At 39.4% G+C, this 27,945-nt stretch overlaps 1 protein-coding gene across 3 annotated transcripts in view; it reads right to left on the bottom strand.

The window, feature by feature from the left end:
• The window catches only part of hhat.L (hedgehog acyltransferase L homeolog), a 155,418-nt gene that overhangs the window by 47,758 nt on the left and 79,715 nt on the right, over positions 1 to 27,945 (bottom strand). For all 3 annotated transcript variants that reach the window (XM_018262566.2, XM_018262563.2, XM_018262564.2), the window contains 3 exons: positions 26,107 to 26,142; positions 12,881 to 13,082; positions 1,232 to 1,376 (listed from right to left, as the gene is read on the bottom strand). In XM_018262566.2, coding sequence (XP_018118055.1) covers positions 1,232 to 1,376; positions 12,881 to 13,082; positions 26,107 to 26,142 — 383 coding nt within the window. The remainder of the gene's footprint in view (positions 1 to 1,231; positions 1,377 to 12,880; positions 13,083 to 26,106; positions 26,143 to 27,945) is intronic.

The raw sequence follows: 27,945 nt of genomic DNA on the forward strand, positions 1-27,945 counted from the left end.
ACCAGTAACATTTTTTTTTTTAAAAAAAAATTTGATTCTATTTAACAAAAAAAAACACCTAAGCAGTTTTAACTTTCATTTTTTCTGCTTGCGCTCCTCTTCAGAAATGGCGACAGGGCGCTTATCCATCGTGTGGCGCTCGATTTCTCCTCACTGCCTTCTGTAGGAAATAGCCAGGGAGCAGAAATCTAGCACCGCGCAATGGATCGTCACCCTGTCGTTGTTTCTGAAAAAGCTTATGATTTATAGTTAGGAGACTCCATGGGGCAAATTCACTAACCTCCGGAAATTTGCCAGCGACGGCTTCACTCACATTGCCACACTTCGACAGGCAAAAATTTGCCAGGACAATGCTAATTCACTATGTGAAGTTGCGTCCAGGGCGCCGAACGATGGCAAAGTTTTGCTACCGTTAATTCGGCAAGCAAAAAGAAGTTCCGCTAGCGTTGGCTAATTTGCATACGGCGGAAAGTTAAATTTCAATGGACATATATGTTACAGCAAATACATTACACTACACAAGCCTGGGAAACCTTAATAAAATAAAGTTGTTATATTGCCCAACACATGAGCCCAGTGTATAGTTTATGTGCCATATGTTAGGAAATGTAGGGGGGAAGCCGGGTACCCTAAAAAAAATTTACAATCTTTTGCAGCCTATCACCCTGAAAAACTGAAAAGTCGCCACTCTATTGCACTTCACCTGGTCTGAGCTGGTGAATGAAAGTCTGGCGCAAGAGGTAACGTTCAGTAAAATCCGCTTCTTAAGTGAATTTGTGCAGTTACGTCTATTCGACAGAGCGAAAATTCGCCTGGCTTTAGAGTACAAGTAGCCCTACAGTCTATCTCTTTCGTTAGCGAATTTACGCCAGTGCCCGTTAGTCAACCGGCGAAGTTCTGAAATGACGTCACACTGGCGAATTTTCACTAGTGTTAGTCACTTCGCCCTTATTAAATTAGTAAATTTGCCCCCATCTCTCTAACAAGGGTTTAGGTTCAGTTCTCTAGCACCTGAATGCTATTTTTGCTGTTTTAGTGAGAATTGTCGTGACTTTGAGTAGTCTAATGGTAATTATGAGAATCAAAGACAGGGCCCGAGCACTGCCCAAGGCAACTGGGTAAATTGATCAAACAATAAATCAATAACTAACCCTATCCAATGTGGTTATGCATCAATATCTCTTTTTTTCCTCTTTAGCAGAATGGAGTGCAGTAATTACGCAATTTCTACCTTGTACAAACAGTCGGTTCCAGTAGATTGCTCCAACTTGCTCTCCTCCTAGAAATATGACGTTGGTCAGAATGAGCAGCGCGGTGGAGACAGATGCTAGAGCAGCGTGGATTTGCCGATACATCCTTGGGGACAAACTGCGGTCCTGGAAAGACAGAAATGATAATCTGCTGGATCATTTAGAGTTTAAGTACAAACCTGTCAGTTGTTTTCGCTCAGGTACAGCAAAAGAAAAAATAAATAAATAAAAAAATAAAAAAAGATATATATACATATATACATTTTATATACATATACACATTTTAATTGAAGGACCAGCACATTTCTGTGAACAATAAATGTGTTTATTTAATGCCTATCCTGGATAGGCATTAAATAAACACATTTATTGTTCACCAGAGTGCTGGTCCTTCAATTAAGATATATATATATATATATATATATATATATATATATATATATATATATATATATATATATATATATATATATATATATATATACACACACACACACACACACACACACACAGGTATGAGATCCATTAAACGGAAACCCATTATCCAGAAAGCTTAGATTTACAGAAAACATTCCCCATAGACTCAATTTTATCCAAATAATCCAAATTTTTAAAAATGATCTCCTTTTTCTCTGTAATAAAAAAACAGTACCTTGTCCTTGATCCCAACTAAGTTATAATTAATCCTTATTGGAAGCAAAACCAGCCCATTGGGTTTATTTAGGGGCAGATTTATCAAGGGTCGAATTTCGAGGTAATGGGAGTTTTTTTGAACTCCCATAACTTTGAAATTCGATTAAAAAAAAGGCTAACCGAAATGTATTAAAAATGTATTAAAAATGTATTAAAAATGTATTAAAAATGTATTAAAAATGTATTAAAAATGTATTAGATCGTTCTAACTGAACTAAGAATTTGATTCAAAGTATTCTTTTAAAAAAACTTGGATTTTTCAAAGTCCACCAATTGACTCCAAATAAGTTCTAGGAGGTCCCCCGTAGGCTAAAACTGCAATTTGGCAGGTTTTAGATGGCGAATGGTAGAAGTCGAAGTTTTAAAAAGGCAGTACATAATAAATTTCAATATTCAAATTTGTTTCGAATTGTATTCAAATTTGGACTATTCCCTAGTCGAAGTACACAAAAAATAGCTTGAAATTTAATTTTTTTCCTTGAATTTACAATTCAACCCTTGATAAATCTGCCCCTTATTGTTTATATTAGGGATGCACTGAATCCACTATTTTAGGATTCAGCTGAATCCTTTGTGCAAGGTTCAGCCGAATCCCAAACCGAGGTGCATATTTAAATTAGGGGGAAAAGGGGAGAAAGAGAACTACGTAAGCATCACATGGCTAAAAAAATGTCCTTGTTTGTGAGATGAAAAGTTGTGTGATTTATTGGATTTGGTTCTGCCTGGCAGCTGGATTTAACCTAATCCGAATCCTGCTGATAAAGGCAGAATCTTGGCCGAAGTCCGAACCAAATCCTGGATCCTGGATTCAGTGCATCCCAAGCTTACATGATTTTTTAGTAGACTTAAGGTATGAAGATGCAAATGACAGAAAGATCCTTTATCTGGAAAAACCCAGGTCCCGAGCATTTTCCAGATAATGGATCTTTAATTTGGATCACCATACTTGAAGTCAACTAAAAGATAAAGATTATCAGAAAATTCTGATCTGGTTATTGCTGTATATTGTCATATGTTCGAAGATAAAACACACTACATAACATACCCTATCCCTAAAACATTATGGAGCTGATTGATTAAAAAAAATGTATTCAAAAAAAATCACGAAAACTCAAATTTAAATAAATCTAGATTTTAGCTGACGGATTTATTTAATATGAGTTTTCGTGATGCAGTAGTCAATGGGAAGTGAATTTTCAAAGTTCAAGTTTTTTTTAGATTTCAGATTTTGAAAAAAATTTACTGATTAAATATTGTGAAAATATGCTGCAAATCGAGCAAAAAAATAAATTTTAATGAAATCAATGGGCCTTTTTTTGAAATTGGAAAATTGGACTCTAAGGATCTAATTTATTATTAATTAAGAGTCAGGACTAGGGTTGCCACCTTTTTGGACAGTGAAGTCCAGGCAGGGGGAGGGGACGGCAAAATCACAGGATGTAGCAGTGAAGTCACAGGGAGGAGCTAATGACATCATGCGGTGGGGTGGCGACCTGCGATTGGCCGATCACTACATCCATCTAGGAAAATTGTACCCAGTTTGCCTAATTTGAAAAGCTGACCAGGTACTTTTGACCCGAGCAGCCCTTCTGAAAACCGGGATGTCTGGGTCAAAACCAGGCAGGTGGCAACCCTAGTCAGGACTGAGCAAAAATGGTCAAAATAAACTCACTCTAGTTTTTTTAACCTCATTTTACCCTATCCTGGTTAATAATACATCAGACTCTAACCTATGCTGAAGTCAACTTTGTGTGCCAGCCAGAAAACCTTTCAGCCATGCTATGGCATTACCCCTGACCCCCTCACAGTTACACTTACATTACACAGCACGGCATGGGTTTCTATTTTAGTGAAACTATTTTTTTTTAAGAATCTGATTCTATAAAACAATGCAAAAAAAAAATAGTTTTTCCCATGAGCAATTTTGATGCACGTTTGCAGCAGTATATTTCACGATAACCAACTTTTATCACAACACTGTTGCCATTTTTGGGGACAGTGGAATCACACAGTGAGGAGAATCAGTCAATCTATGAAGCAGGACATCAAATAAGGAAAGACTTGCACTGTTGCCAATTACTGAACTTTCACTATTCCTTGTCAAGGAAAATGAAGGGCACAGTGATGGCGGCACAGACAAGAGAGATGTATTCTCTTTCCCTAATTAGAAGCTGAGGAAACCTAAGGATATGGAGTGCCATGCCATTCTGGATAGCTCCTGGCATTCTGCTTAAATTGGCACCCTGTTTTATGCATAGATAGTCATGGGTATAATGTAAACTATGGAAATGAGCTGTAAACATGTCATGTATGATAAGTCTTAGTTTTCTTTTCATTCCAGGCTTAGGTCATATGGAGAACCTTTTCACTAAATGTTCTTCAGAAGAGTATATAAAGAAAAGGGTAGTTAAAGGGGTATCAAGAGGTAGAGGTGCATACAATCATCTTCAGTAAGTACAATGACTAGGACCATAGATGATCATTTCAAAAAAGTCTTGGCAACATTATCAAAACGTTAGGTTTTAAACACAAACCTTTTCAATTCTGCTGATACCATTTCCCAAAAATGAGTTCTGATGCCAAATGTTACTCATTTAATTTCTAAAGGAAAACTATAATCACATACTTTTTTATACAACCAATAATTACTCGACATTGAAACTCAACATTGGTTTTTTGAAAACGTATCACTGTGCATAAACCCCAACAAAGAATGCGGCCATTGTCAACAAATCATGATTAGAATTGAGCACAAAGCTAGCCATACATAAATGTGGTTATTTATCAAAGGTCGATTAGACCTCGAATGAAGTCTAATTTAAGAAAAAACTTGAATGTAAAAAACTTGAATAAGTGCAGTCAGGGTGAAAGTTTTAAGGAAAAAAAACTTGAATGCCTCGAATTGATCGAGTTTTTGAACAAAACCCACCAAAGAAATCTCTAACATCATGAAGGCTATTGACATCATCAAATGTTTCAAGGGACCTCTGCCATTGACTTCTACATGACCTCAACAGGTTTTAGATGGTGTATTTTCAGATTCAAGCTATTTTCAGTTTTAATAGATCTGAAAAATTCAAGTTTTGACTGAAAAATACGCTCAAAAACTCAAATTTTTGGTGGAAAAAACAACTCAACCTTTACTAAATCTGCCCCAGAAAGTTCCCCACATTTGGCTTCTTTGTTTTGCCAGATTTGGGCACACATGTAGTGATCCAAATATTTTTGATCAGAGCTTCAGCCATCAAGTAAACAATCAAATCACATGAGGCCCAAACCAGAGTGGAGAACATCTGCACCTTGATGGACTCTTTGACCAAAGCATGTTTCTGTAAAGCCCAGTGAATATTTGAATAAATAATCTACAAATATATATTTTAAGGGTGGTGCTCATACCCTGGTCACTAGGTTTATAATACATATATTTATATGTGAATCTATCAGGTCAAGAAATACAACTATGGGGTCCATCACTATATGAAAGGATATGTACCAGTCGTCATCAGTAACTGATACTTATTAGACAGGAGGCAATAAAATGATGATTGTATGTATTGTATAGAAACTGATTAGAGTCAGCTCAAATAAACCCTGAATTCTCCAAAAACAGGTGCACGTACCATCAGTGGTCCATCATCCAACAGGAACAGCCAAACAAAGAATCTTCGTACAGCACCTTATCGTTAAAAATGCCTTTATTCAAAGTTTCATGGCAAACCCGGTCAGCAACGTTTCAGGCCGATGTGGCCTTTTAAAGGCTGTATGTTTGTTTGGCTATATGTATCGTATGACATTCAAGAGTATGAGTTGTGATTATTTACATTTCAAAAATATTATCAGAGCTGCTTTTACTCCAAAAAGTACGAGTTGTTCAGAACACTAGTGGCACCTTTGAGCATTACCATTAATACAGAAGGAAACATTGCAGTAAGACTTATGCAACAGATTCAGTAAGGAATACTGAATGATGAGATTTCGAAAGATCTTTTCTAGAAGACCACATCCTAAGACATCCAAAAGCCTTGCTTGTATGGCCACAGTAAGAGCTGCAGTTTATTAAAATTACAATCCTATGATGCTGAGCATAGTAGCTGTGAACAGGGGATTATGTGTGACTAACTCTCACCAAAAGGAGCTGTAGATTTGCAATATTGTTCCAACGCCATGAGGTTTGATAAAACAGCTAAGATTAATAACTGCCTTCTAGTGTCCTGGTGTTAGGCATACTGTAATAATAAAGAATACAGAGATTAGGAAACACAGGCGCACATTAAACTACCCAGCTCTGTTTTTCAATCCTGAGACAGTATAATGTAGTTTGAGCTTGATAAGATGTAAAACACACTTGGTATAGGTGGGTCTTAATCCATTTTTATGCTATGAAAGGTGCAGTTCTGAGGCACCTGAAGCCCAGAAGACAGGTCTAAAATGAGGTGTGGAAGCTGACATGGCTATTTATTTGTGTTAAGGCTAGGGAACCCTATGGTTTGTCAACTTAAGGCCTCATCCACCCCAATTCTAAATCTGTCTTACCGTTTCTCTGTGCGGATCCATCCATAATTTACAGCAAGTAAAGCCTATTACATCATCGATCCACCCTTTATGTCATTACCTCACCCCTTGGGGCAAATTCACTAAGATCCGAAGCTGCGCCAGCGACAGCTTCGCCGCACTTCGTCAGGTGTAGTTTCGCCAGCATTACGCAAATTCACTAAAATGCGAAGTTTCGCTCAGGCAGGCGAATGGTAGCGAAGTTGCGCTACCGTTACTTCGTCAGGCAAAATGAAGTTACGCTATTGATGCCTAATTTGCATACGGCACAAAGTTAAAAGATAATGGACGTATAACTACATTACACTACACAAGCCCAGGAAAACTTTAAAGATAAAATAAAGGTGTCCTATTGGCCTACACATGTGCCCACTGTATCGTGGAGTTGCCATAAAAAAATGGACGCTATTTTTCATACTATCACCCTTAAAAAAGTAAAAGACGCCAGCGTTTTTTGGGACTTAGAAAAAATGTCAACTATTTTTGGACAAACTCCTTTCTACTGTATTGAACTTCGCCTGGTGTGACCTGGTGAAGTAAAGTCTGGCGCAAGAGGTAACGTTCAGTAAAATGTGCAAGTTAGTGAATTAGCGTAGTTACGTCCCTTCACCATAGCGCAATTCGCCTGGCGTAAGGGTGCGAAGTAGCGCTAGAGTAGGTCCACCTCAATGGGTAGCTGGTAAATTTAAATAGAACCAGGGATGCTAGAGCCAGGACTGGTACTACAAGTTTACAAGCAATTTACTTGATCCATCCCAATTCTGGTTGACCTTACCCCCTTTTCTTCCCTGATCTGTCCATAATCAAGCCCAAGGAATGCCCAATATACCATCACTCCTCTCCTTACATCATTACCCCACCCCCTTGCATCACCAGCTAGTCCACTTACATTGCCAACTGTCATCCCAAGCACATCGCAGTCAGAATGATTGTTAAAGGTGACAACCCTAAAGAAAACACACAGTGCTAAGAGAGGATGCCAAAGGCATAAACCATCTACAATCTCATCTACGCCATGCTCAAATGTTAGGGTTGTGTTATTTTTTCCCATGAAAAATTTCAGTTTTCGGGGTAGTTTTCAGTCAAAAATCAATTTTTCGGGTTATAAATTTTTTCCCTGCGATTTATTTTACCCTGAAGCTGGAAATAGCTTTAATCCGAAAATACACCATCACCATGTCGAGGTCATGTAGAAGTCAATAGCAGAGGTCCCTTGAACCATTCAAAGACTTTAATAGCCTTCATGATGTTCAAGTTTATTTCGGTAGGTTTTGCTGGAAAACGTAAACAATTTTATTTTTTTTTCGCGAAATTTCGATCAATTAGAGTGTTCAAGGTTTCACCCCGACTACACTGATTTAAGTTTTTTACGTTCGAGATTTTTCTTAAATTAGAAACTCTCGAGTTGTGAGTTTATTCGAGGTCTAAAAAAGCTCACAAAGCTCTAAAATTCGACCTTTGATAAATAACTCCCTTAAAGGAGAAGGAAACCCCCAGGGCGCTAAACCCCTCCCCCCCTCCCCTGTGCTGCCCCCCTCCCTCCTCCCCCCTGGCCTACCTGTCCCCCTGGGCAAATGCCCCCTAACTTTTTACTCACCCCTCTGCGCAGGTCCTGTCCACGGAGTTCGCAGTCGCCATCTTCTCCCACGCGCGTCTTCTTCCTGCTCTGACCGGCGTCTTCTGGCGCATGCGCAGTAGGAACAGGTACCGGTACGGCTCTACTGCGCATGCGCCGAATGTCACGAAGTGAAATCGGAAAACTTTGTGACATTCGGCGCATGCGCAGTAGAGCCGTACCGGTACCTGTTCCTACTGCGCATGCGCCAGAAGACGCCGGTCAGAGCAGGAAGAAGACGCGCGTGGGAGAAGATGGCGACTGCGAACTCCGTGGACAGGACCTGCGCAGAGGGGTGAGTAACAAGTTAGGGGCATTTGCCCAGGGGGACAGGTAGGCCAGGGGGGAGGAGGGAGGGGGGGCAGCACAGGGGAGGGGGGAGGGGTTTAGCGCCCTGGGGGTTTCCTTCTCCTTTAATGTGGAGCTTCTAACAAGAACGAGAGGTGCAAGGCTGGTCTAGAGATGTAATGCGCAGAGTTTTAGTTCGAATATGTGCCGTATCCATGGCATGACACTTAAGAACAAATTTAGACATTCTAAATGACTTATTATACAGCCTCTTCATCTCTGCAGTAAAGTATGAATAAGTAACAAAGAAACTTATTTAAATCAGTATTTCTCTCTTCAACATGGATATTAAAGAACGTCCAGAAGTACTTTATAAAAAGCAATGCAGGAAGATTGCTAATACCGCTCAAGTACGAGGACTTAATTAAGATGTCCCAGGAACACTCCAACCGCATTTTTATTTCCCTGTAAAAAATGAGAAGATTATTTTTCTTGTTTAATGTGAAGCGATTGGCCGGTGGGATTTATAAATAGCAAGTAGAACTGTACAGAAAGTTCCAGCTCCAAGCGGAGGCCTCACAAACTTACACAGACAATATACATTTGGTCTTTATTTGTACAGGTATGGGATCCATTATCTAGAAACCTGTTATCCAGAATTAAGGAATGGACATCTCCCATAGGGGTATATTTATCCAAGAGTGAAGTTAATAGTGAAGTTCCGCCACTAGAGTGAAATTCCGTCACTCTCCATTCATTTCTATGGGATTTTTTTCACTTTCACCCATTGATAAATACGCCTTTCAAAATCCCATGGAAATGAATTGAGAGCTGCGGAATTTCACTCTAGTGGCGAAACTTCACTCTTTGATAAATTTACCCCATAGACTCCATTTTATCCAAATACTAATTTTTAAAATTATTTTCTTTTTCTGTGTAATAATAAAACAGTAGCTTGTACTTGATCCCAACTAAGATATAATTAATCCTTATTGGAGGCAAAACCAGCCTATTGGGTTTATTTAATGGTTACATGATTTTCTAGTAGACTTAAGGTATGAAGATCCAAATTACAGAAATATCCATTATCCGGAAAATCCCAGGTCCTGAGCATTCTGGATAAAAGGTCCCATACCTGTACTACACGTCTGGTGGGATACAAGGGATCCCAGGCAAAAGGAGGCAAGATGGCGGCAGAGCATTTCTATAGAAAAAGTCACCAGCCATAGAATTTTATTGCAAATAAGAGCACCAGACTGGGGGAAAAAAATAAGATTTTACTCACTTGGGGGTGACTAATAAATTGGCACACACCAGTGAATTTGACTTTTTTTTCTCCTTTAACATTCCCTTTAAAGGCTAATTATACATGAAGCTGGAAGATCAGGACTATTCAATTGCAAAAAATGGCCACACATTTGTCTTAAGCTGGCAACATGGGGGGGGGATTTACTGAATTGTTCTCATTTTTATTCTTAAGAAACCACGAATAAACTCATTTCCACAAGTGTCGATTATTTATTAAAGCTCTAAATTTATAAGGCACAAGCGGGAAAGAGTAGCAAAAAAGTTGCATAAAAATGTTTTTTGAGTTGTCGCGCGATAACTATGACTTTTTCGTATTATCGCACAAAAGCAAAGAAAGATCTTCCAGTTGTAAAGGAGACATCTGCCATTGACTTCTACATGATTTCGACAGGTTTTAGCTGGAGTATTTTCGGATTCGCAATTGTTTCACTATTTTATTGTACAATAAATCCGGGAAAAGACGTTCTTGTAGGCAACTTGCAGACTTTTTTCGGATTTTTTGCTACAAAAAGCCCAACCTGAAAAAGTTGCGGTTTAGTAAATCGGCCCCTAGGACCCATATATGTTGCTAATTCAACCCCTTCAGATGGAATTGGCAGGTTACTGGCTAGTGTGTGGGGGATTCCAGATGACAGTTGGGTAAGGACCACATCTGCCTGTTGATTTAGACTTCACATGACAAGTTTTCAGAGGCCCACATCATGGTCCAATCAATGTTCTTTGGGCCAAATGATTGGATTTGGTGGCAGCACTGAGTATTAGGCCAAAATCTCTACCATACAGTAGATATATGATATGATATATGGCCCCATTGTCTGTGCTATCTTTGTTTCGGTGGAAAGGGAAGTAGAGGAGTAATTAAGTTAGAATAAAAAAAAATTTTAGTTGTACAATATGTACAAGCCCTCCCGGAACAAACCACTGTCCAACACACACAAAATAAGTTTGGTAGGGAGTCAGTAGGCAGTGGGTTAATAACTGTACCGCCTGTGAAGCAAATATAGACAGAGACCTGGGTAGCGATTTCCTCGGACGGATTCCTCTTACAGAATTGCCTACAATCAAAATAAAAAAAAAAAGCACAATGGCTCTAATTGTTTCATCCGGCAACACTACTTATAAATCAATATAACTGGTATTTTACTCGCAACAAACGCCTGCGAACGCAACAATAGGCACAGGGATTATTAAACTGGGAAAAGGGAATTGCGTGTCTGTGCTGAGAGGTTCTGATATGTGTATTCTCATTCAAGGGGAAGTAAATCAATGCAACAGACCATTTAAAGCTAACCGATTATTGCTTGCATCTCTATTTGTTTATGATCGGAAAGGATGTATCTACATTTTTGGTAATTATCGCCAGAACAGGTAATGTCCACGGTTTCCTTGCTGTTGGGTCTCTTAAAGGAGAAGGAAAGCTACGGAGGCATTTTATTGCCAATAGATTAGCCACAATAGTGCAAGCTAGAATGCTATATTTATTCTGTAGAATGTTTTACCATACCTGAGTAAAAAGCTCTAGAAACTCTCTGTTTGTTTAGAATAGGAGCTGCAGTATTAATGTGGTGTGACATCACTTCCTGCCTGAGTCTCTCCCTGCTCTGGGCTCAGATTACAGTAGAGAAGGGAGAGGTGGGGGGAGAGGAGCAAACTGAGCATGCTCTTGCCCAGGGCAATGAGGTTTAAGCTGAAAACAGGAAGTCTGATACAGAAGCCCATGAGTACACAATAGAAGGAAAGAAATGCTGTGTTTCTTTTGACAGGGTACTTAGAGCAACATTACTTTGGGGGTTTACTGGTATATTTAGATGGACCTTTCTGATAAGGCTTACTTAGTTTTAACCTTTCCTTCTCCTTTAAGCATAATTATAAATACACTTGTATTATCAGAGGGGCAGGAGCATGGATTGTACAACATGGATTTATCTCACTTGGGGGCAAATTCACTAAAGCGCGAAGTGGCTAACACTAGCGCAAATTCGCTAGCGAAGTGGACCTACTCTAGCGCTACTTCGCACCCTTTATGCCAGTCGAAGTTGCGCTATGGCAAAGGGACGTAACTACGCTAATTCACTAACTTGCGGATTTTCATGAACGTTAACTCTTGCGCAAGACTTGCCTTCGCCACCTCAGACCAGGGAAGTGCAATAGAGTAGATAGGTCTTGCTTCCCAAAAAACGCTGGCGTCTTTTCCTTTTTTAAGGGTGATAGGCTGAAAAAGATCGTACATTTTTTTGGGGGTACCCTCCTTCCCCCCTACATTTCCTAACATATGGCACCTAAACTATACAGTGGGCACATATGTAGGGCAAAATAACAACTTTATTTTATTTTATGAAGCTTTCCCAGGCTTGTGTAGTGTAATGTATTTGCTGCTACATATACGTCCATTCAACTTTAACTTGGCGCTGTATGCAAATTAGGCATCGGTAGCGTAACTTCGCTTTGCTTGATGAAATAACGCTAGTGCAAATTCGCTACCGTTCGCCTCCCTGAGCGCAACTTTGGATTTTAGTGAATTAGCGGCACCCTGTCGAAGTGGGGCGAAGGCTTAGCTAGCGCATTTTCGCTGCTTAGTGAATTTGCCCCATGGGCTTTGGGCGGGGTCATTTTTGTTGCCGTAGTTTGCCATTTAAAGGGATTTAACACTACAGGAAAAAAAAAATCCTAAAAATAGAATTGGATATACAAAAATTAGACTCGGTATCCGGCACTGAGCCAAACATCAGAGAGAGTCGCTATTATAAATGCGGCTTTTATTCAAAACACAGTGCCGTGTACATGGCAGTGGGTATGTGCAGAAACTAACACGTTTCGTGCCCTTACGGCACTTCCTCAGAGCCCGTTATCCAGAAAGTTGCAAATTACGGAATGGATGTCTCTCATAGACTCCATTATAATCAAATAATCCAAATTTTGAATAAAAAATATTTCCTTTTTCTGTGTAATAATAAAACAGTCGCTTGTACTTGATCCCAACTAAGATATAATTAATCCTTATTGGAAGCAAAACCAGCCTATTGGGTTTATTTAATATTTCCATGATTTTCTAGTAGACTTAAGGTAGGAATATCTAAATTATGGAAAGATCCGGTAAACCCCAGGTCCAGAGCATTCTGGATAAAAGGTCCCATACCTGTACATTAATATTTCTTTTAGATTGATTTTTACTTACGATCACACGTTGAATCGCCGGGATATCAAGTAGTTTTTTCCCAGCATGCTCGGTGATGAGACTGATCCAGTTGAGAGCTGCCCAGTACCAAAGATACTTATGGGCTCCATGCCAGCAACAAACAAAGATAAAGGTAAAGGCTGAGGACAAGACCATGCCATACAGGCCACGGTGGGATCCCCCCAGAGGGATGTAAATGTATCTGTTGGAAAGAGAAAAACAGCTTATATTATAACTTATCTGGGCTGTTATTACCCAACATTTCTAATAAGAACATCATTCGTTCGATAAATATCCACAACTGATCCTACCCAACTCCTGTATAGGAAGCTACACACTTGGCTGCAGGGATCAGCTTTAGGGATGCACCAAATCCAACATTCACTTGGGTATTTGGCCAGGATTCAGCCTTTTTTAGCAGGAGTCGGCCGAATCCACGCGTCTGGCCACTCTGAATCCATAAAGTCATGTGACTTTTTATCACACAAACCAGGAAGTACAAATCACACACGTAGGGGCAGATTTATTAAAGGTACAATTTCGAGTTCATGGGAGTTTCTAAAACTCCCATAAACTCGAAATTCGAAAAAAACGACCAATCGAAATTTATTTTAAAAAAAAAAAAAATCAAATTTTTTAAAAATGGCCGAACAGGATCGAGCTGCAAATTTGAATCAAATTCTATTCAAGGTTTTTCAAAACTTTTTTTCCCCAGTTCACCAAATGACTCCAAATTGGTTGCAGTAGGTCCCCCATAAGCTAATACACCTATTCGGCAGGTTTTAGATGGTGAATAGTCGAATTTGAATTCTTAAAGGGACAGTACATTATAAATTTCAAAAATCGGATTTCGATTTTTTTTTTTTAATTCAAATCTAATTTGTACTATTCTCTAGTCGAATTACACTAAAATAAACTCGATATTAGAATTTAAAAATTCGAATTTTCAATTTGACCCTTGATAAATCTGCCCCATAGTGCGCGGTTCTCTTCCTTGTCCTGATTTGCCGATGTCTGCAGGGTTTGGATTTGATTCGGTATTCGGACAAATCTTTCATGAAGGATCCAACGACCCACACACGGCTAGCGGGGGAGTAAACAACAAAATATAAAGTGCATATAGTGTATGTTCTAAAACAATCAAATCCCCCTTTGTGACTAATCAATTGTGTGTGTCTTTAAAAAGTTTTGGTTACGTTACCCCTTAAAGTGGACCTATCACCCAGACATAAAAAGCTGTATAATTAAAGCATTCATAGCTGTTGTAAACGCATTTAGAAATCTCAGCTGTCAATCAAATATTATCTGCCCCTCCTCTATGCCTTAGACATAGGAGACAATTACTTTCACTTTCTAGATGTCACTGCTCTCCCCACATTACACCAGTTTTCTCAACCATTTAATTGTGTAGCCAGGGCATGGGGATGGACATTAGGTCCCCTGTTTTGGACAAACAAGATTTTGAGATGATGCAAGGCTTGTCTTAATAAGCTCACCAGGGTTTGGAAGAAAAGGTGCAGGCTGCTGCAGAGGTAGAAGAGCCATCTCATCGCCAATTGCTATGTTTTGGTACCCGAGGATGAGTAGAATATAAGGGTGCTTTATTAGCAGACTCTTGCAGCCATTACACAACAGTAACTTTCACTTTTAAGCTGTCCAGGAAGCATGCACAGTATAAGTCTGAACACAGTGACATCTACAGGCCATTTGTATAAACAACACACAGTGTCCACAAAATGGCTTCTGCCTGCTTGCTATAATTTTGAGTTCCCAGACTTCAAAGGGAACACATCGCCCGATAAAATTATTCCAAATCCTATTTTATGGCATTAGTCAAGCAAAATGAACTTTAATTTAACTTCATAAATTATTTGAATCTTGTTTTCTTTGGTCTGGGAATTCATAATGATAACAAGAGGCAGGAGGCATTTTGTGGACACTGTTATTAAGACAAGTCTTGTATCATCTCAGAATCTTGTTTGTGCACCAGAATGGGGGACCTGATGTCCATCCCCATGTCCTGGCTACACAATTAAATGGTGAAGAGAACTGGAAGAATGTGGGGAGAGCAGTGACATCTAAGAAGTGCTGAATGGAAAGTGAAAGTAATTGTCTGCCTAAGTCATAGAGGAGGGGCAGGCAATATTTGATTGACAGCTGAGATCTATAAATGAGTTTACAACAACTATGAATGCTTTAATAAAAAACATAATTTGGATTTCATGTTTCATAGGAAAGGGACTTTAATTATAGAGCTTTTTATGTCTGGGTGACAGGTCCCCTTTAAAAGTCTTTAATTACATTCAGTAAGAGAGCAAATTTGCATGTCCCAGATCGAAAGAAGATGGAAATATTTGCAGTCTCTACTCTTCAATCTCCCAGTATATATATATATATATATATATATATATATATATATATATATATGTATATATGTATGTAAGAATGCCTATCGTCAGCACTATCAATAAAGATCAATACAATTTCATTTGTTTAGGCAGTTGAGCGCTGATTGAAAAAGAGAAATAAATGACTGCAGTAGTGAGAAGAGACTTTTGAACAATCTTGTTTAATGAAGTAGGTTTGTGCAGAGATGTTAAATCTGTAGTTCATCAGATACTGTGAACTGGAAATCCCAGCGTCCCTCGACTATGCATGGTATTTTCCAAGATGAACCTGTATTATCTTATGTTCACTATAGGTTTATACCACACATAATACATTTAGCACTTTGTACGTGAATTAGTTGTGAGAGTGGTTCTCTGGTGGGTCCTAGGAGACTCATCACAGATTATGAAACTATAGAAGACCTAGGAGAAGAGAAGATAAAGGCTGCACCCCCAAACCCCATCCCAGATCCCGCCCACACCGACAGCGCTAAAAAGAGTAAGCCAACCCCCACACAAGTTATTAAAACCATTGAGGGTCAGGGCACCCTAATATGATAAAAAACATTGGCACCAGGGCCCCCCATTAAAAGTTTTTTAAAAAATTGGTGGACATGGCTTCGGCTCTTCAGGATTTCGTCAGTTCAGGACTTCGGATCTTCGGGACTTTGGCAGTTCGGGACTTCGGCTCTTCAGCTCTTCGGGACTTTAGCTCTTCGGGAATTCAACTCTTCCGCTATTTGGGACTTCTGCTGTTTGGGACTTCGGCTCTTCAGGACTTCAACTCTTCCGCTATTTGGGACTTCTACTATTCGGGACTTCGGCTCTTCGGGACTTTGGCAGTTCGGGACTTCGGCAGTTCGGGACTTTGACTCTTCTGTGCGACTTCGGTGATGTCAAGGGGGGCCTGACTATGTCAAAAAGTGTAGCACAGAAGGACTCCCCTTTAGGCCCAATTTCGGGATTTCGGCAGTTCAGGACTGCGGCTCTTTGGCTCTTCAGGACTTCAGCTCTTCGGACTTCAGCTCTTCAACTCTTCCGATATTTGGGGCTTCTGCTGTTCGGGACTTTGGCTCTTAGGACTTCGGCTCTTCGGGATTTGGCTCTTCAGGACTTCAACTCTTCCACTATTTGGGATTTTTGCTATTCGGGACTTCGGCGCTGTCAAGGGGGGCCTGACTATGTCAAAAAGTGTAGCACAGAAGGACTCCCCTTTAGGCCCAATACAACAGTACCCCCTGTGCCCCCCTGATGATGGCCCTGTGTATTCCGAAGTGCCAGCGATGCATAAATTATTAACAAACAGCACCGGTACTTAACAGACTACTCACTATCTATCTGTGTTTTAAATCTCATTACACTCCTGCTTCTTCTGGAAATCCTTACAAATCTTGGGCGATGTAAACAGGATAGATGGCCCAATTACTAAAACACAGGCCTGTCTACCGGCGAAATGAAACTTATTAAGAAGGAAAAATTCAAATCAATACTAATCAGCCTCCGCTGCTCTGCATTCCTTTTCTGTGGCTCAATAACGCTTTTAAGTCTATTGTCTGACTGCTGTCTGTCGGTGCCACTGCATACCAACGAGGAACCTAATGAAGCAGGCAGCAGAAGTAATTAGTTTTGTCACGGTTCCAAACAGAATTCGCATTGCCACAATTTCTATTTCGAACACAATTATGATGCATTAATCTGCTTCCAAACATGAAAAACACAACAGCTTGGAGTATATTAACAGAGATGAGGGGGGGTTATTCATCACTGATAGAAGAACTAGGAAAATGGGGATAACTCTTTGTCATAATGTCTTCCTTGACAGTAGGGTTTTAAAACTAATTATAGAACCGCTGATATTTTCTAAAAAAAAAAAAAAAAAGTTCCAAAATTCAGAGCATCTATATCTGTTCTTATTGAAAGAGGTAATTAAGTTATGATGATAAACAGCTTCAGCCTTTGGAAATAGTGTAAATCTAGGTCAAACATATTAGGTTATGAAATCAGCTAAAACATGAAAAATGAAGAAAGTGTTTATTTCCTTAACGGAGAAGGATCTTGGGTTTTTTTGTTAATAAAAGGTTGTCTAATTCAATGCAGTGTCATTCTGTGGCTACTAAAGCAAATAAAGTTCTGTCTTGTATAAAAAAGAGCATTAACTCAAGAAATGAAAACATAATTCTGTCTCTTTATAGGTCCCTGGTGAGGCCTCATCTGGAGTATGGGGGGCAGTTTTGGACTCCAGTCCTTAAGAGGGATATAAATGAGCTGGAGAGAGAGCAGAGACTCAGGGTACAACTACACGGGCGATTTCAACGCGATTCCGGCAGATCTGACGTGGTGCGCCAGGCGTCAATTCGGATGCGATGGAAACTAAGGTAAGAAATACAAATGTTGAATGGTTTTGCAGCGTTCATCCAATGCAACACGACTGTCGGATGCAGACAATGCACGCTGTGTTTGCACCCGACAGTCGTGTCACGTCGGATGAATGCTGCAACACCATCCGACATTGCTATAGCTTACCTTATCACATGAGGAGTTTCGGGGAGATTTTGTCGCCTCGCACAGGTGACTTTTCATTATAGCCTATGGGAAAACACGCTGAGGCAGTTCGGGGAGATGGTCGCTCAGAAGATGAGGCGATCAGTCGCCAGGCGACAAAATCTCCACGAACATCCTTGTGTGAACTAGCCCTTAGGGTGGTGGCAGAGGAAATTAGTCACCCAGCGACAAATCTTCTCTAGTGCAGGCGACTAATCTCCCTGAATTGCCTTCCCGCCGTCGATTCGTATTCTTGCCAGCAGGAAGGTAGTTTGGGGTGATTAGTCGCCCGCAATAGAGAAGATTTGTTGCCACCACCCTTAGGACTATGGCACACTAGGAGAATAGTTGCCTATGATAAATCTATGCTTTTGAGGGCAGCATATCTCCAGCAAGTTCTTTTCCATTTGCAATAATGTAAATCGCTGGTGGGGAAAAATACACAGCATGTTACAATAGGAATAGTATACAATAGGAAAGAATTTGCAGGAGATTAGTTGCCTACAGTAGTGCAAATTTTGGATGGTGGCAGACTGAGAGATTAGTCACCCAGCAACAAATCTCACCTACTTCGGGCAACTAATCTCCCCAAATGACTTCTTGCTGGCAAGAATACAAACCACCCTCGGGATGGGATATATTTCCAAACTCGCCCGAAGTTGAATCACGAGGAAACTTCGGGCGACTTTGAAAAATCCGAAGCATATGCAATCCCGCGGTGACTCGTATTCTTGCAGGCGGAAAGGCATTTCAGGGAGATTAGTCGCCCAAAATTGCTGGGTGACTAATCTCCCCATCTGCCACTACCCTTAGGATGGGAAGCTTATCTCCTTTTGAGCCATCAGTTTTAACAAACAAAACTCTCCCTAATTTAAGCAGCAGCCTTTGAGCAGCTCATCATTAGGGGCTTCAAAGTCAACTGGTAATTAGTTTGATCAACTATTTTTTAAGTTCTTTTGAACCAGAAGTGTCAGGACGTAGTAAAGGGAAACTGGCTTTATATTGTCGTGTAGTACCAGAAATAACAGAAACATGCAAAAAGTTTCTGGGGGTGCAAAATATGTGCTGTGATTGACTATTTGGTAGTCTCTATGAGAACTGGCAGTCTACTGGAGGCTCTATTCTTTATGCAACTAAAACTTGCCTGGAATTCAAAAATAAGCAACTGCTTTGAGACCACTGGGAGCAACATCCAATGGGTTGTTAAGTAACATGCTCACGAGCCACTGGTCATCTTAGTGGCTCGCCTCTGGACAGTTAAAGTTTTATTCGTGGGTCTCCAAAACTGAACCCAATATTCAAGCTGAGGTCTCCCAGTAACCTATAAAAAGGCAGTATAACTTATTTTTACTACGCATAGTGTATGGCTTATAATACGGCCTAGTATGTCAGTTCCTTCCCATGCATTGTTTGTTTCAGTCATCCACTTTGATAATTCCTGATTCCCTTTTTTTCTGCTGACTTTAAATTCCCAGTCAGTCTGTATTCAGCTTTTGGATATCTGTGCCCTATATTCCTGATATTACATGTATCTTGTTTATTTTAAGACCCCCCCCCCCCAACCATTGTTTGATACACTACTTTCCATAATTTGGATTTGACCTAGCCATTACTACAAGTTCTGCTGAGGCAACATATAGATATGTATTATATACAAATCAAACCCTAAGGGAAATGTCAAAGTAATTTTCAAATGGATGAGCCCCGTTGGTTGATGATAACCTTGTAAGGTCTGAAACCGACAGAGAACCTGTCACAATGGGCCAAGTTTTCCCTTGGTCTTTAGTTCCATGTGAGGGTTTGAAATAACTTCTACTTATTCTGTAGCATGAACATTCAAAATCAATTCTAAGAAAAGAAAGCTCTAGGAAACTGCTTTTGCACAGAAATGACATGGTACAAATCTAGTGCACAGCTGAATAATGTTATTTTGCCAATTTTATATTATTTCCTATGTTGGAGGGATATGCAGATCACAGTGGAAAGTATACCAGAACAGTTTGGATTATATGCCTGCAAACTAAACTGAATGATTTTCAAAAATAAACTCACTATTAGCAGGAGATTGCATCTTTCAGAACCCATTCTGTTCTCCAAAGTTTAATATCCATTAAGAAAGCTCATTGGCCTGAGTTGTATAGGCTTTTTCTTGTAAATGTGGTCATACTTTATGCTCCAAATTAAGGACTGTGATAAATAGCCCCAAATATCTTGCATTGGATGAATGCATTAAATGTCACGTTAGATGAATGGATATGAGAAGAATATGTCCCAGATGATTTAATAAATAGTACCTCTTAAGTTGTACATTTATTCATAAAGAATAATATTAAAATAAAAGGACACAAGAAATATAGTACCCTTTCTATATTAGTAAAATACGTTTTCAAATTTATTTTTCATCCCAGGGGTCCACGCGCACAAAAGCACAATCTTAAATAATGTAAATAAAGAACATTTCTGTTGAGTATAATTATAGCAAAATCTTGAAGAGTCTGGAAGGAGGATTCCTACCTCTCTCTACCGACAGGAATTTGTCTCTGATTGGCTTTTGCAGCTAGAGGGGGATAGGAAGGCACGGGCGACAAAACAAATATGGATTCAACACCCTTTAAGTCCATGGCACACGTAGAGATAAATATATCCGCAGGACGGTGACAAAACTTTTGGAATCACAGTTGATATGGAAGTCAATTACCTGAATGTCAACATGAATTGCTTGGTAAGGCAGACTGTCAAGCTTCAAAACAAAATGATCAAACACAGGGGTGTGCCCATGATTCCAGGCAATTTGCAGTCACAGCAGTGGAGGCGAGTGTTTTCATAAAAGTCCGGGATTAGCTGTATGTACCATGCCCTTAAGTGCATGAGAAATATAGCAGGGATGACTTATGAAGCATGCTCTGCTCCAAATAGAACCCAAGAGTTTTCCATAACATCTTAAATATACTAAAGCTAGGATAGTAATAAAATTATACAAAGCTAAGGATTGTACAATTTCCGGTACATGTATTACCGGCCTGAACAACATCTATGTGCATCTATGTACTATGGCTAAAGGTTGGTGTATTAATTAGACAGGTCTCAAAATGTCACCTCTCAAAGAACCATGTCAATAAGGAAGTAAAGAGAAGCTACAGCTCCTCATCACTTTATGTTGCTCCAATTGTTTAGGATGGTGGTCTGAAACTAAGGAACATTAGAAAGGTAGCCATACCATGAATGGCCCATCATATTGTACACGTCTGTTCTGCAACATGATCACATATGATTTTGCCCGGAGCTACACGTTAATCAGGAGAATGCTGAAAATTGAAGGGAGACAAGGGAGAAGGAGCCCAAATTTGGTTAACTACCAGGAAAATAGGGAGAGTTGACCGGTCTGGTACCAGGCAGGATCAGCAATTTATGGTGCCTTAAGAGTGGTAATTCATAGGGTCTAATAAATTACTAAATATAGACAGTGTGTGTGTAAGCTCTGCTCTAAGAAATTAAACTCTCGCAGATAATTGATATACAAAAAGGTAGTGTTAAAGCCTCAATGGCTAAATAGTAAATAATGGATGGTCTCACTCCGTCACCCCAGTCTGTGTGAAACTGTGAAAGATGCGAGAACCATCAAAAAAAAAATCAGTCACTAGTGAAATTTGAAGGTTAAAAAAACATTTATTAGGACAAAAGGAAGATAGGCTGACGTGTTTCATGCCTAGCTGGGTACTTTTCACTACTGACTGAATTTTCTCCATGGTTCTCACATCTTTTACAACTTTCTAATAAGTTTCTGGTTTGTAGCAAAAACTATTCTTAGGTAATATTATATTGGTCCAACAGGTGATATAGTGGGCTGGGTTTGCAGCAATTATGGTACAGTATACTTTCCAGTCGCGCATTCCAGTTGCTTCTAGGTATTTTTTTGGCATACATGCATTGGCCAGGGACTATCATCACTAGCCTTCAGCTTTGACCTTTGAGAGTACTAGGAACTCTTTTATCCTTTTTATCAGGTATCTACTCTACCAGATCACCACACAGGTTCAAATGCTGGTTTGTATATATGAATTAAAAATAGAAATACACCAAGTACACATTTGCAAAGAGTTGACAATATAATTGGTTTCACCGTTTATTTTTGGACAAGTCTTAAGTCCATGCTGCTTGGCATTAAAAAGTCAATTTTCCTTGTGCCCAGTGAATAAGCATGTAAGGAACAAGACAGTTTTATTTTTAATGTAGGGGGTAAATCATTTTTTTACTTTATGAAGCTTGCAGATGTGTCAACCTGCTGAAGCCAGTCTACGCAGAGGAGTCAAGCTAATTAGAACCATGCATTTTATTGATTTTAAGCCACATGGGAGCCAGAGAGGAATAGGATTTAATTTCTCCCCCAACAATCAGCAAGTACTGACAAAATATAAAGAAAATACATGGCCTTCATTAGCTGGGTTTTTACTCTTAATCTTTTTTCCCAAAAGGTTGTGAAATCTGAAATTTATAAAATCTACTTGTTAGTTTATGTATTTTTATGGCTTAACATTCCCCCTAAGTGGATAACCCAGCTATAACTAGGATTATTCTGTCTGTAAAGGGCTCACTTGGAACTGCGCATGGATTTGTTGCACTCGTTGATGGCATTAATTAAAGGTACTTGTTTCCACAGATGGACCAGAAATGATGCCATTCCAACATTTTCTGCATGAAAATTCTGCACTTGATTGTGGCAAATTGGGCAAAATTGTGTCAGACGCATCTCCCCCTTGCAGCTACAATTAGACAAACTGTGGGGGAAAAAAACTGCATTCTGCATTCCTCTAGTTCCAAAGCCTCTATTCAGAGACCCATGCCCAACAGTCCATATCTGACATCACAAAAGTGTTGGGGAAGGTGCGGAGGCAAAAGCATGCAGTGTAAGGTTCCAGGCAGGGAGAGCGAAAAGGAGAGCGAAAGGAAGAGCTCAACCCGAACCTGCCCGCAACCCAGAAATCTCTTGTGGAAGTCAGACCGAACTCGCCCAGCCCACGGGTTTTGGCCCACCTGCACATTACTAATCCCCTAGAATTATCGCCTTTGAAACACTGCACAAAAATATTATGAAAATTCAAACAAACGCATGCCGGTATTTATACCTAGTCCATCAAACCAAGTCATCAGTCATTGTGCACATCATGCAGTGTCGTTTATGGGAAAATTCCATTGGGTATTCTTACAACAAACACAGTCATAAAGGGAGTTGCAAACATAAAACCAAATGTTCATGCTTTATACAGCACAGCCTAAATAGATAGCAATATTCCCCTAGTTAGAATGTCAAATCATGTACTCCCTTGGTGTATGTAAATTCTGTATCGACTGCTTTTTTTTTGGTGTCAACAAAAATGTTGAAAATTCATTAGACGTGTTGCGTTCCCTGAGATCAGACAGGTAGAATCTCTGTTTATATCAGGCCCAAATGATACCAGCGCTGTTCAGTTTTAGTGCTTTAATCACTGCTGATGTTTTCATAAATGATTAAGGGGTCTATTTATAAAAATGCAAACAAACGGAATATTTACATAAAATATTTTTGTCTGTTTATAAAAGTTATATTTGGAACATATGCCATGTTGTGTTTTCATATCAATAACCAGCAAAGCTGCTATATTTTATTATTTATTTATAAAGGTTCAGTGATTGTACACCAAGAAAAAGTGCACAGAATTACGCCATATTCAGAAGGAGACTTACACGCGCACAATTTATTTCTATAATGCAATGGCGGATGGAGCATTTTATTTCAGTCTTTCCCTCAGCATATGAGGCTCAGTTCTTCTCTAAGAAGCAGATTTATCAATCTGTGAGATTAGAAAATGTATTCACCATTTGAAAGATACACTTCTAAAAATCCCATAGGAATAAATGGAAAGTTGGTGAATTTTTCTGCCGCGAGCTCTATTCTCTTGTTTAGATAAATCTGCCCCTAAATATTGCAGGTGTTACCTGACAAGAAAAAACATTCTACCTCATTCAAAATATCTCCCTTTACCATAGGAATTAGGGATTATTGCCAACTGGTTGTCTACTGACCTTATCTTGGGCTCATGTATAGTATAGTGCTAACCTCATTTTCTTGCATCACACTGTAGTTCCATAGTAACGTATGTTACAAAAAAACAGTCTGTCAAAATTTAACTTTTATATAAAATCTGCCTAACTGCCAGTTGATTCAGAGGAAGACAAAAAACCCACCTGAAGCCTCTCCAATTTGCCTCAGAGGGTGATAAATTCCTTCCTGACTCCAAGCTGGCAATTTGGCCAGTCTGTGGATCAACTTAACTAAGATCTATTTCCAATAACCCTGTATTTTCTTACTTCCATCCAACCCCTTCTTAAATCTATCTAATGTATCTGCTAGTACTATTGATTCAGGCAGAGGGTTCCATAATGTTGCAGCTCTGTAAAAAATGCTTTCCAAAAATTTAGATGGAACCTCATTTCTTCTATCGGAATGGGTGCCCTCAAATTTGCTGGAAGGATCTACTAGTAAATAAAGTATTACATAGATTATTATATGGTCTCCTTATATCATGTCTCCCCTTAACTTCTCCAACATATACAACCTTAACTTGGCCAGTCTTTCTTCAAAACTCAGACTTTCCATTTCCTTATGAGCTTTGTTGACCATTTTTGGGCTATTTCTCAGTGGCATAACCACTCCCCCCCAGTCTGCATGCACGTTTTTACTGTGGGAGCTTCTTGTAGCATGCTTGACAACTCCATTGGACACAACTAGGGGGCAGGCTGGGGTTCAGTTACATTATGCAACAGTTCTCTCTAATTCGATAATACCTAGCTTGAGCGCTGAAGACCAAAACCGCATGCCTTATTCTAGATGAGGCCCTAACAGTGGTTTATAAAGTGAAAGAATGACTCTCCTCTATGAATCTATGCCCCTTTTAATACACCTCAAAATCTTGACCGTACAGCTGCTTACTGGCAACAAGGGCTCCAAGGGCCTTTTCCATAATGGATTTGCCTAGGCCAGTGCCATTAAGGGTACAATTGGCTTGGATATTTTTACATCCTAGGTGCATGACTGTACATTTATCAACACTGAAACTCATCTGCCACTTAGTCGCCAAGATTGCAAGTTTGGCAAGATCCTGCTGCCACATCCTGGAAGGAATTCATTTGGCGGCATAGTTTTTTGTCATCGGCAAACACTGATACATTACTTACATTGACCTCCAATAATTCATCATATTGGAGAGGCTTCAGAAGGTTTTTTTTTGCCTTCCTCTGGATCAATTAGCAATTAGGTTAGGTATATATTGTATAGACATAAAAGCTTAAACTTGGACATGTGTCTTTTAACAACCTAACTTATTATGTTATTATGCCAAGTTATATAAAAGTGGAACAAATACTTATAATTTACCATTGATAACCACCCTCTGTATACAATCCTGTAGCCAGTTTCCTATCCTTGTACAACATTACTAAGGCTGACTGACCTTAGTTTTGAAAGCAGTCATTTGTGGGGCACTGCATTGGCAAAATCCAAATTGATCACATCTACTGCACCCCCGCTGTCCAATTTTGTACTATCCTCTTCATAAAAAGCAATCATATTTGTCTTACAGGACCTATCCTACAAAAAGCCATGCTAATTACTGTTCATAATGCCATTCTCCAGAAAATAGTTTTGTATGTGATCCCTTATCAAACCAGAAGGCCTTTATATTTTGTATGACATATACTGTGCCATTATACAAGCACGGGGGGCTTGCCCTTGTGCCCAAATATGTGCTAACCTCATCATAAAAAGCAATCAAATGTGCCTTACAGGGCCTATCCTTCATAAAGCCATGTTGACTACTGCTCATGGTCTCATTCTTCAGAACATAATTATCTTATTATCCTTATCTTCTGTGTGAAAGAAGAAGCTTGTTGGGCTTGCCCTTGTGACTAGTGACAGTTTAGTGTCACTGGGGATGGGACAGTAACAAACAAAAAGCATGGATGCAAAGGGTGGTAGGGAGAGGGAAAATTTGATTATTTCCCTGTGTTTGGATTACATAACTTTAACCATTTGATTCACCTTATTCTATAAATTATATTCCACAAATCTTCCAAATTATATTCTAAACACGGGGAAGGGGAAATTTACCATTTTAAAAAAACATTGTGAATATGTGCAAAAACACAGTTTTTTATTAATTCAAGAAGGAAAATGAGACCCATTTCCCTCCCAGAACCAGTGATGCTGTTATGCTATTTTTGACAGAGGTTTAATGGATGGAGACAATAAAAAATAAAGCTTACCTTACAAGAAAACAATGGAGTCCAACATCAAAACTCCTAAGGATGGAAACAAAATGGCAAAGTTAAGATGATAATGTATAACAAATAAAAACAAGCTTAGAACTGAATTTAGATTGTTCAGAATTTGTTCACTGAATTTACTGCAAAATCTGGATAAAGACACAAATCCGTTATTCTGACAAGTCATAAACCTACAGGCAAAAAGCACTGGAAAAGGAGTCTTCGTACAAGAGGGATGTTGTATAAACCCCTATAACACTGCCTTTTACCTTGGCAATCCTCTTTCCTTTTGTTGAATTGGTAGTCCAGTGCTCATCTAGATTCATCTTGCCTGATTAAGGCCACTCACTTTAGTGGCAGGTATTTGGGGATGATAGATGCCCAGCAGACTCATTTCAATTGTCAAACTGGGGATTTCGGGAGCAATAGGGGCTGTAATCCAATCGTCCATCATTCTAAACATAGAGGACTCCATCCCCAACATGGACCCTCCTCACTACTACTCCATACATACTCCTGAGGCCACTGCAAACAAAGTACTGCCAGACCTAGACAGGCAGAGGAACCCATAAAGGGTGCAGCCCAACCGGATTACTTCCAGCCAGCCTAATAGTATATGTTGTATTAAAGGGATTCTATCATCATTTTTATGTATTTTTTTTTATCTGCAATATTGGTGTATAGACAGCTATCTCATGTCACTGTGCCTTGTCATATGCTTTTAGAAAGAGCCAGGACCTCACAATGGAGCTGCATTCAACAAAGCTATTGTTTCTCCTACTCGGTGTAACTGAAGGCGTCACAGTGGGACTGGGATTTTTACTTTTGAGTGCTATTCTACCAGGGAGCTGTTATCGTGTGTCAGGGAGCGGCTAGATTCCCATTGTTCTGTTGTTAAACTGCTAGGAGAAAGGAGGGGGTGATATCACTGGAACATGCAGTACAACAGTAAAGAGTGACTGAAGTTTATCAGAGCACAAATCACATGACTGAGGGCATGTAGGAAACAAACGTCTAGAAATAGTCAGATTTTAAAGTATAAAAATCATTTTGCTCTTTTGAAAAATGGAATTCAGTGCAGAATTCTGCTGGAGTAGCACCATTAATTTGTGTTTTGAAAAACACATGATTTCCATTGACATAATCCCTAAGCATGGTGCCTTTCAAGTATACATATATGCACTCAGACATGTCATTTTCTTGCAGCAATCTGTATATGGGCCCAGTTTGTGTTGTTAGGAGTTGTACTTCTACAACTACTGTAGGACTTCATCTCAATCTTGACAACTATTGCCTTAAGATGGGTCTCAAAGTCATTTACTACCCAGGAAATGTTTTTTCTAACACCTACCTTGTCTATATACTCTGTTAGCCTCATAAGAAGCAACATTATCGATATCTACTGCCCATCTGAATGCAATTAAACACTCAAAGTGCCCTGCAGTAACCCGAGTATTAAAGTGTTTTTTTTTTAAATAAATAAATTGATGCTTAAATGGTCATTATGGGCCTGTACCAATACCATGGTACGCTGAACAGCACCATATGCAGCGATTCAATTAGCTTTAATGTTGGCAGTTAGGAAGGAGACAGTGACACGGAGCACTTTACTTCTGTGTCTAATATTCTAACATGTCTATCATACTCTTGCCCTTCATGCAATGACAAAACCCCTCCAGTTTCAGATCTGGCCAACACCCAACAGGATTTTTTATAATAAAATTCCCCATCACCGCTAAATAAAGGGAAAAAAACTTCTAATCTTACATTTGAAACGATTTGGCCTGTTTTTTAACTAGAAGATACTGGGTTCTCCAACCCTCCATATCTCAAGAAAGA

Source organism: Xenopus laevis, chromosome 5L (assembly GCF_017654675.1).
Source record: "Xenopus laevis strain J_2021 chromosome 5L, Xenopus_laevis_v10.1, whole genome shotgun sequence".
Classification (NCBI taxonomy): Eukaryota; Metazoa; Chordata; class Amphibia; order Anura; family Pipidae; genus Xenopus; species Xenopus laevis.